At 39.4% G+C, this 11,190-nt stretch overlaps 1 protein-coding gene across 1 annotated transcript in view; it reads left to right on the plus strand.

Moving 5' to 3' along the window:
• Positions 1-723, plus strand: part of LOC115439047 (chromodomain-helicase-DNA-binding protein 3-like) — a 104,067-nt gene extending 103,344 nt beyond the window's left edge. The window contains 1 exon segment of the mRNA XM_030162942.1: positions 615-723. Coding sequence (XP_030018802.1) covers positions 615-718 — 104 coding nt within the window. The 3' untranslated portion in view covers positions 719-723.
• The last annotated feature ends 10,467 nt before the right edge of the window (positions 724-11,190 follow it).

Below are 11,190 nucleotides of genomic sequence, written 5' to 3' on the forward strand. Positions count from 1 at the left end.
TGTTTCCCAGTTAGCACTGTGGTTGATGTTAGCATTAGCGCATCACTGTTCTCTCTTCCGTAGCTCCACCTTTTTGTCCAAATATGGTCACGTCTGGCTCCAGAAACCAATACCATTAAGCTGATAATACTAAGACAATCTGTTAACATTTAGCTACAGTAATGTCTGACATAACTATCTAACAACATTTGCTGGTAATGTTTCCGAGTTGGCAATGTGGACAGTCTTGTTTGTAATTTTGTTCATAATTACTCATTCCGCCTTTGTCCAAATATGGTCACTTTTAGGTCCAGGAACCAAGAATATAAGTTGGACAAAACTGTTATCAAACATATCTTTGCTAACATATAGCTACAGTAGCATCTGAAATGTTATCCACTTAGCAGTGTGGTCAGTAGGTTTTAGCGAGTTAGCATTCCTCCCTTAGTGTACAGTTGTTTTCAAAATTAGCATGATTTAGCTACATCTTTAACTCATGATGATGCGTGTGTGTGTTTGGGACAGTTTAGAAAACGCATGAGCTCTTTTCCTGCGTTGACGTGGGTTCGCGTTCATGCGATCTTGTGTTTTTGTGCTGTCGGATTGTAACGCCGACCTCCATCTTGTCCCTGCAGTGCTCAACGGGCCTCCCATGTCTGTAAAGAAGGAGCGAGAGGCCGAGCTGCTCATCAACCGGCGGGAACAACGCAGCGGAGAGGTCATCTGCATCGACGACTAGGACGCGCAAACACACACACACACACCGGCCCACACATGTACACACTTCAACCCATTCGTGGCAAAAGCTATCTCAGTTTGTCAACAGGACATTGTATCGGCACCTGAAAAGGCTCCTCCAACGGCACCACCGAACACACAACAGTAACCGGTATTGTACTAATGGACTGACTAAGGGTGGAGTTATTGACCCATAGTGATTGTAGTTGCTATCGCCGACAAACGCACTCTTCTACACAAACATACAGAGCTGTAGACGTCTCAGCTGCTTGTAAAACATCCCTGAGTTGACTGGTACTCCCTGAAAACGACAACAATCGCACACACTTATATGCACATGTGCACTTGCTGACACACAAACACACACATATATACCGTCTCAAACCTACATGTGACCTTTTCTTGTCTGCCTCAAACCATAGTACTCCTCATAAACGGCCTCCTAATACAGGCCTCCTCCTCCTCTAGGGATGCTACTAACTAACCTCACCTACTCCAACACACTTACACATGACAAAAACACGCAAAATGCTCACCTCAAACACGATCCTCCAACACCGACCCTTCTAACACTGACCCTCCAACACTGACCCTTCCAACACCGACCCTTCTAACACTGACCCTCCAACACTGACCCTTCCAACACCGACCCCTCTAACACTGACCCTCCAACACCGACCCTTCTAACACTGACCCTCCAACACTGACCCTCTAACACTGACCCTCCAACACTGACCCTTCTAACACTGACCCTCCAACACCGACCCTCCAACAACGACCCTTCCAAACCGACCCTCCAACACGATTCTTCCAACACGACCCTCCAACAACGACCCTTCCAACACCGACCCTTCTAACACTGACCCTCCAACACCGACCCTTCTAACACTGACCCTCCAACACCGACCCTTCTAACACTGACCCTCCAACACGATTCTTCCAACACCGACCCTTCTAACACTGACCCTCCAACAACGACCCCCCAATAACAACCCTCCAACAATGACCCTCCCAACGACCCTCCAACACCGACCCTCCAACACGATTCTTCCAACACCGACCCTCCAACCTCCTCCAGTCCTTTAACAGGAAGCTGCATGTGAGAAAAAAAAAAACCCTCATTTTTACACCGCACTCCATCCCCTGAAGCATGCTCTAAAACTCAGTAACACCGTCTCGTGGAAAGGAAAAAAAGAAAAAGGAAAAAAAAAAAAAACAAATCGATCAAGCTGTGCCTACAGTCGTTTTAATACTGTTTCTAATTTTCCCAGCGGCTGAAATTCCGATTTGTCTGAGCAGCCGCGGAATCTCCAAGCACAGCTCTAGCTTTTTTTGACCTTTTTGTTTCATTTCACGTTTTTTCGATGGTACACACACACACACGCAGCGAGGTGTAATCGCAGTTGCATTCAGGACTTCTTCGACCACATAGTATTTGCGCCGTCCCATCATGCTTCACTCCTCCGGACCCGGACGCTGGTTGAGTTTCTGTACAGAGCTTTGAGGTATTTCCGGGGCCGAGCGGCGCCACGTTTGTTCCAGAAAAAGGCCTCGCGACGATGCTATTTTTCAGAAACCTCCTATGAATGTTTATACCCTTTCATAAACAAGTCAGTGTTATTAAAATTCTACCGACTCCCCTCAACACTCCTCCTCCTCCTCCTCCTCAATCAATCTTTTTCCATTTTTTTTCCAAGTTTCTATTTCTTTCTACAAATCCTGTGATATACTTTGCATATTTAAACAGCTCATTCGTGTTCTCTTGTGTTTTTACTCGCGCGATTATGTATTGTTGTCGTCGATGTTGCTGTTATTCTCGTCGTTGCTATTTGAGAAAGAGCTTCTACCAAAAGAGACATTTTTTGTAACAAGGAACTATGGAAACGATACAGTATGTGCGACACACGACGCACTTCTTTGCCATGTTTGTTCTATAACTACGAGAAAACGCAAACGAAGAAGTTGGGCTAACTTCAGACGTAGATATATTACAAGAAAACTAATTTTTCCTGCTTACATTTTAGATTTGGGGCTTGCAAATGACATATACTTAATAAAAAATAGGCCATATGTAACCCTAAAGGCTTGTATAAGCAAATGAAAATGTACTCTATGTAATAACCCCAGTAAAAGTACACAGTATTATCTGGAAAATCAGAGGCTGGAAATCCATTTTATACACAGCATCATTAAAAAGCGCCTTAATAATCATAGCTGAGAAAATGTAAAGTCATCAAATTAATTTATGAACCTGATGTCAACCTGTAAATCCTATCTAGTATAGTCTGATTTAAGTTAAGAATAAGAACCAGATATCTAGGAGTTTATTCCATAATACCTACGCCTTTTACACAGATCTACCCAGGAAAGTCCAATTATGTTTCATACAAAGGTTTTGCAACCCCTGAGCTAAAATGTTGCATCAAAAACAAGCACTTATTTCTTTTTTCCATTCTTACGTTGTCGTCTTTCCAGACTTTTTGTGTTAATTTCTGGGTATCTCGTGTCACTGTGTATGTAGTGGTGCCGATCAAATGATGAGTGGCAGTGAAAACATGTCAATGATGACGCATCTTTTATTTTCTTTCTTTTTTTTTTTTTGGGTTTGTAATAAAACAGAATGAAATGATAAATGGTGATGTGTGGTCTTTTCACTTTTCAATACTTAACCCACTAGCGTTTGGAAGAAATGATAGAAAATGTCTGTAATTATACTTATACAAATATCAGAGGGAGACAGAGAGGATTACTGTAAGCACTGATGAGCAGCATTTATAATGTATCATTCATTTAATCAATAAACAATCCTTTGTAGCATTAGCTAGTTAATTAACTTTAGCTAGCTTAGCATGAAGCTGAAGTCTGTTGAATATTATTTATATATTATGTTTTCAGTTAGGTAATTGTTTACTATTTGAGTACATACTAATTCCACAAAAGAAACACCAGTAATGTTACTTGTAATATGGTGCCACGTTTTTCTGTTTGCTACAAGTTATGTGCTAAGCTAACATAGTTAGCCACTGTGTCTTCCACTCAAAGTATAGTCATTATGTAGTGAGTTCATAATTTTGTAGTATTTAATTGTATACTGTGAATTTTGATACTATGTCATTGCATATACTGTATCTACCAGAAGCCTGATTTATTTTATTTATTTGAAATCTAACCCATGAGAGAAGTGCTGCTTCCTGTTTTCAGTATTTCTAAGTAATTTACATTTATGGGATTTAAAGAAATCCCAGAAATGAAAAATGTCATAGTTTTATATTGGGATAAATATCATATTTATTATTAATATTGACGTGTATATCTCAAATCGTCATGAGCAGGACATCCTACAGTTGTAGACGTGATGTGTCTAAATATTTATGTCCATATAGTTTATAAATATTAATATTTCCCTAAAGTTTAATGGTAGATTTTTCTTTCTCAGTGAGATGTGATGAAAGTAGATGGTTAGATGTGGTAGAAAATTATTATTTACCGTCAGAGCAGGAAAAATATTTTAGAAATTTAGAGGAAGAACATTTAAAATCATAGTCATGGATAAAAAATTAAAAAAAAAAAAAAAACAATGTTGAGAGAAATTAAGTAAAAACCATCTCTGAAGCAAAGATTACAATTTAATTTAAGTAAAACTAACAAGTGTAACAATATTTATTCCAATATAAAACTGTATTCTGACGTGTCATTATTGTTTTGTATCCCAGACCCCTGTTAGAAAAGAAACACCTGAATTCAGCATGTCCACATACTTTTGTCCATTTGTGTATGAGGCTAAAGCTTTCCAAATGGTCTTTTATTGACTGTAGACGTACACTTTTTTGTTTAGTCTCTAATCTCTTCCCCCACACGTCTTTAAGGATCTGTGCGTCTGAACTGTTCTTTCCAAAAGCCCAGTTCCTGTGTTTTAACTGAAGGTTGTCGACGTCCTGCGCTCGGTTACGGTCGTTAACGCTGAACTGGAACAAAGACAAACTCAGCGCAGACTCAGTTCTGAGGCTTTTAGGTGGACGGAGGTTTGAAATCTGCAGACGTTCACGTTCATCTCCTCGGCCCGGACTCAGAGTATAAATAGACCAAAGGCATCATCTGTTTGACTTTGGCCTGGACGTCACGTAACTGAGCGAGAAATCTCCTCAGACAGAGTTAATCCTGCAGAAACTTAAACATCAGCTCTGGAATCTCCTCCGCTCACCTGCCTCCTGTTATGGCTGGTTTGAAACAGCGTCGTGGTCCAAACCATGTAGAACACTGAGCGTTTACATCGCCAAGCAGTGGTGGTTTTCACCGAGTTACTTTAGAAGGAGCCATGGTTGTGTTGAATCCAGGACACATTCTCTTTTTTCTGATAGTTGGATGTGTTCAGTCCAATTTTATTTCATCTGTCATTTTGTTTTTTTAGCTCACCGCTGATGGGCCATGTACGGTGGCCCAGAGGTGCAACAGCCCAAAAAAGTATCCACTATAAGAAAAAAAAGACAACTGCCCAAAAATTATCCACTATAAGAAAAAAAAGACAACAGCCCAAAAAATTATCCACTATAAGAAAAAAAAGACAACAGCCCAAAAAAGTATCCACTATAAGAAAAAAAAGACAACTGCCCAAAAATTATCCACTATAAGAAAAAAAAGACAACAGCCCAAAAATTATCCACTATAAGAAAAAAAAGACAACAGCCCAAAAAATTATCCACTATAAGAAAAAAAAGACAACAGCCCAAAAAAGTATCCACTATAAGAAAAAAAAGACAACAGCCCAAAACATTATCCACTATAAGAAAAAAAAGACAAGTCCAAAAAAGTATCCACTATAAGAAAAAAAAGACCACTGCCCAAAAATTATCCGCTATAAGAAAAAAAACACAACAGCCCAAAACATTATCCACTATAAGAAAAAAAAGACAAGTCCAAAAAAGTATCCACTATAAGAAAAAAAAGACCACTGCCCAAAAATTATCCGCTATAAGAAAAAAAAGACAACAGCCCAAAACATTATCCACTGTAAGAAAAAAAAGACAAGTCCAAAAAAGTATCCACTATAAGAAAAAAAAGACCACTGCCCAAAAATTATCCACTATAAGAAAAAAAAGACAACAGCCCAAAAAATTATCCACTATAAGAAAAAAAGACAACAGCCCAAAACATTATCCACTATAAGAAAAAAAAGACAAGTCCAAAAAAGTATCCACTATAAGAAAAAAAAGACAAGTCCAAAAAAGTATCCACTATAAGAAAAAAAAGACAAGTCCAAAAAATTATCCACTATAAGAAAAAAAATAGAACAGGCCAAAACCTGTGGTTTCCAGTGGTCTTCTGGTCCTCACTCTACCTGGAAACAAGGAGACTGAAGTTGGGAGAAAACAGCAGAGTCCTGTCTGGGATTTATTTGAATACGACGACAGAGAAGAAGAGAAAAGAATGAAAATATGAAAAAACTGAAATTAAAACTAAACTAAAACTAAGCTTTGAGAAGAAAATGAAAACGAATAAAAACTAGTAAACCTGCTGTAAAAACGAATTTAAAATGAACTGAATTAGAGAAAAAAAGTCCAAACTAAATCAAACTAAACTAGAATGAAAAATCCCAAACTGTTCTAACGTTGACCCCTACCCCTTACAACGGTAGTGCAAAGTGGGAGGGGTGGGGGTAAGGGGTGGGGTGGGATTGGGCCAAGGACTTTCATTTGAGTCCATGACCTTTGACCTTGAAGGGTCAAATTGAAGGTCAATAATGTCTAGAGTTCAGTAGTCTTCTTCTCCAAAACTACAGGTTGGATTCATCTCAGATTTTATCTGTGTCCTCCTTGGGCCTGTGTCTACAAAGTTTGTTCACAGTTTTGAGAACTTTTTAATTTTTGATGAAGTTTTGAAATATTAAAAATGTGCCTTTCCTTCTACTGGTCCATATTTGGATGGTTTAGAACATGTAAAAGGTTCCAGATATCAGTCTAGTTCCTATTGATCACTGATAGAACTCATATATGGACTTTGATTGAATTAGTTCTCCTCCAGTGGAAGTCCCGCCCACTTTTATTGTTAGATTGACCTCCTTCATCCAGACCACAGGACTAGAACATCCAGACAGAACCTGACCACCTCACACTATCAGCTGGGGAAGGATACTTGGTAGAACATGACTCTGACGTGCAGGGACAGTGGAACTATTTTTTCCAGTGTCACTAAATCCAAAACATCTCCAGACGACATTCTTTGTATGGTGTTCCGTGGTCCTAAATGCCCAGATCTGGACTATTACATGCAGCCTTTGGTTTTTAGCCGACAGGCCGTAAGCTACTGTCGTCATGCAGCGGCGGCGTTACAAAAATTTCAATCGTCTTCTTCTCCGAAACTACAGTTCTGATTGACTTCAAACTTGGTATACAGCTTCTGTATGATGATGTCAACAAAAGTTAGTGAAATTATTTGGATCCGGATCTGATTCTGGATTTGGTGCGACTTTGACAAATGTTCCCATTATAACAGATAGGAAGTGGATTGATCCAATAAATCAGTATCAATGATATCAAGTTGGAATTTGAATTTTTTCCAGATCTGATTGGAATATGAGCAAAACATGGGCTATTTCTGTAATAGAATAAATACACAGAACTGGGTGATAGTAAACGGCATCTGGATCCATTTCCCAAAGCTTTGAATTTGGCCGGTCAGCTCCAGGGCCATTGGTCCGATTTTTCTATTTGTGTTCAGCTGTGATTGGATGAACTCTGGAGCCTTATTTCTATTTACTGTAACATCTGTAATGTCATTTCTTCTTCCTCTTCTTGTCTTTTGAAGTTCCGGTGTCTTTTAGGAGGACACCTCACCACTTATCTCCCATGGTTCTTTGTGCCGTTGGTCTGTTTGTTCTCATGACCGTGGAAGCAGAAACATGTCAACGTGGGAGGCGGCCCAAACGACAGTGATTCAGTGGTTTGTCTTCACAGGCCTTTTCCTGCACCGCCCACACAGCCAAGCCCGGCCGCAGATGCCTCATGATTCACGCACGCTGAAGGTGAAAGGTCGTTGGCCTTCATTTTTCTGACCAGAACGATACCGCGCAGATCGCTTCTCACTTTTATCTCCGCTTCATGATTCCTCGTCTGGAGGTTATGTCAACTCCCATTAAGCGCACACTGACAGGCTCATTAGAAATGAAATACCCACTGTTTCGGCTGAAGCGCTTCTGTGCTTTACATTATTGCATAAATGTTTCAGGCATGAAGATGATGATTTTATGTGGAGAGACTTGGAAGCACCGTCATTACCTGTCAGCGCTGGAGCTGAGGACAGACTGTTACGTTACAGCGGAGGAAAATCTGATGTTTAAAGGTAGAAGATTTCAGATAAAAACAGCTTCTGCTGTGACCACAGAGGGCGGTATTTCACCAGAAGGCTGTGATGTTGGTAAATAAGGTAAATAACAGCCAACGTGTCCATGTTTTCGGAGCGTTACGGTCACTGCAGTATTATTGTAAAGATATAAAGACGGTCTTCTAGTATTTTCTACAGCTGTTCATTATTCATTACTGGCTGACTGTAGTTTAAAGCAGTGGTTTTCTACTGGTGGGTCATGGCCAAAAAGTGGGTTTCAAACCAATTTTCAGTGGGTCGTGGACAAGGTTATTATCGTTAGCGAAGCTAATAAAATGACGAAAACTAGAATTGTAATAACATTTTCGTTAACTGAAATAAATAAAAACTATAATTCAAAGAAAAAAAATGATAACTAACTGAAACTGCATTGTGTGCTTATGAAACTAACTAAAACTTATAAAAGTTATGGATAAAATTCCCTTCGTTTTCGTCTTTGTCAGTGTCGGATTGATACGAAATTGATTTATTTTGCTCTAGCAATTTTAGCTAGCGGCACCATACGACACTTGACGGTCCGTTACTTGTGATTTCCAGTCGTCTTCTGGTCCCTACTCTACCTGGAAACATGGAGACTAAAGCTGGAAGAAAGCAGCAGAGTCCTGTCTGGGATTTATTTGAATAGATGGCGAGGAAGAGAAAAGAGCCGGAAAAAACTAAAACTAAGCATTAAAAAAAAAAAGAAAACTAATAAAAACAAACCTGCTCTAAAAACTAATTAGACCAAAAAAAAAGTCAAAACTAAATAAAACTAAACTATAATGAAAAATCCAAAACTATTAGAACCTTGGTCGTGGATGTTTGTTTGGGCAAAAAATAATGTTAATAAACCAATTCTGTGTTTTATTTTTTTTGGAACTGAGTGTCGTCCATTTACACTCCCCAACAGTAGGTGGTGCTAATGCACTGCAATGGTAATTAACACCAGACATTTCACAGCATAAAAGAAGAACCAAAAGTTACATATGGTTTTACCTCCATTGGACAAAAACCTCAGTCTGTTTAATTTTTAATAAGTGACTGAATGAACTTTACATTTTTAACAGAGTTCACACTTTAGTTTTGGTTCAAATGTACCCAATTTACTGTTAAAGGGAATATTTCCGTATGTGTCATCGCCACCTGCTGGTCAGATGGTTTATTATTAAACTACTGTAATAATCTGTATTATCTTGGGTTCAAAACACAACATCCTTTTATAAAAATTTTTTTTTAAAGTTTAACTTTTATCAGTTCGGGTCATGGCTTGTCATTGAGGGGTGATAGTGGGTCCTGAAGACCAGACCAGTTGAGAACCACGTGGTTTACATAATACTGTTACAGTCTCTCAGGATGTAGATTTATACCATAGGATCTGTGGTTGATTTTATCATGATGGCATCCAATGTTTTTGGAGATGTGGTCAATCAATTAAGAGGGTTGAAGCCCCGCCCCCTTCTGCTTTAACCAATGGGACATATTTTCAGTCACCATTTACACATATGATGTTTGTCAGTTTAAAGGATAATATTAGAAGTCGAAGTCACAGTTTGTGGAAAAGACAATAAAGAAACACCCAGTTTAGTGTTAAACAGCAGAGTTTAGTGGAAAAGTCTATGTTCAGTGGGTCCAGTCTGGGTTCATGGTTCTGGTCTGGTTCAATGGGTCCAGTCTGGGTTAATGGTTCTGGTCTGGTTCAATGGGCCCAGTCTGGGTTAATGGTTCTGGTCTGGTTCAATGGGCCCAGTCTGGGTTAATGGTTCCAGTCTGGGTTCATGGTTCCAGTCTGGTTCAGTGGATCCGGTCTGGGTTCATGGTTCCGGTCTGGTTCAGTGGATCCGGTCTGGGTTCATGGTTCCAGTCTGGTTCATTGGATCCGGTCTGGGTTCATGGTTCCAGTCTGGTTCAGTGGATCCGGTCTGGGTTCATGGTTCCGGTCTGGTTCAGTGGATCCAGTCTGGGTTCATGGTTCCGGTCTGGTTCAGTGGATCCAGTCTGGGTTCATGGTTCCGGTCTGGTTCAGTGGATCCAGTCTGGGTTCATGGTTCCGGTCTGGTTCAGTGGATCCAGTCTGGGTTCATGGTTCCAGTCTGGTTCATTGGATCCAGTCTGGGTTCATGGTTCCGGTCTGGTTCAGTGGATCCGGTCTGGGTTCATGGTTCCGGTCTGGTTCATTGGATCCAGTCTGGGTTCATGGTTCCAGTCTGGGTTCATGGTTCCAGTCTGGTTCAGTGGATCTGGTCTGGGTTCATGGTTCCGGTCTGGTTCATTGGATCCAGTCTGGGTTCATGGTTCCACCTCCATGATTCCTCCAAGACCTTTTTGAGGTGAAAAAGTCTTGAACTCTGGTCAATTTGGCAAAATTTCACTCTTGTAAAATTGCAGCAGGTGTTTTTAGATGAATCCTCTGGTTCCAAAAACAAATATAATGGCTCCAGTTTTCTGTCAGAAAATTAAAAACAGTTTGTTAAACATACTACAGGTGTTTTTAGAGATATTTTTATTAGTGATCCAAAGCTACTGATGGTACAGCTGTGAAGGCTCAGAATCACTTTCAAACAGGAAGTGGAAGTTGTTTTCACCTATAAATTCAGATTTTGTTCATTTTTCTTCTGTGTTGATGTGTTTTAACCCAGTTTAGTTGTAATTCACTTTACAACACAAAAACATGTCTTAGTGTTGTATGACATTAGTGACAAGTTCAAATTTAAGAGAGAAACAATTAAAATGTCTTGGTTTTGAATTAAGTTCATGAGCTTTTGTCAAAATATAATCATTTTAAGCCCCTTAACGTTTTCCATTAGTCAGCATTATTATTATTTATTGACACTTTTGATCATTTTAAACCATTATTCTATGCTTTCATGTAAATATAACAAATTGCCCCTTTAATGTCATTAAGTTTTAAGGATTTGCTGAGTTTGTTTTCCTGTAAAACTATTCTGACTTACTATTGGATTTATTTGTTCCTTTTCCATCCAGTGTTTGTAGGCGTTTTAAGGCATTTCAAGTGTTTTGACCTTTGTTGTTCACTTGTACTTTTATTTTCTGAGCCACACAAAATGTTTTTGACCTTTCTGAGAGATGAAGAGGCAGAAAGCAGGATCCAAACAAACA

Source organism: Sphaeramia orbicularis, chromosome 18 (assembly GCF_902148855.1).
Source record: "Sphaeramia orbicularis chromosome 18, fSphaOr1.1, whole genome shotgun sequence".
Taxonomy (NCBI): domain Eukaryota; kingdom Metazoa; phylum Chordata; class Actinopteri; order Kurtiformes; family Apogonidae; genus Sphaeramia; species Sphaeramia orbicularis.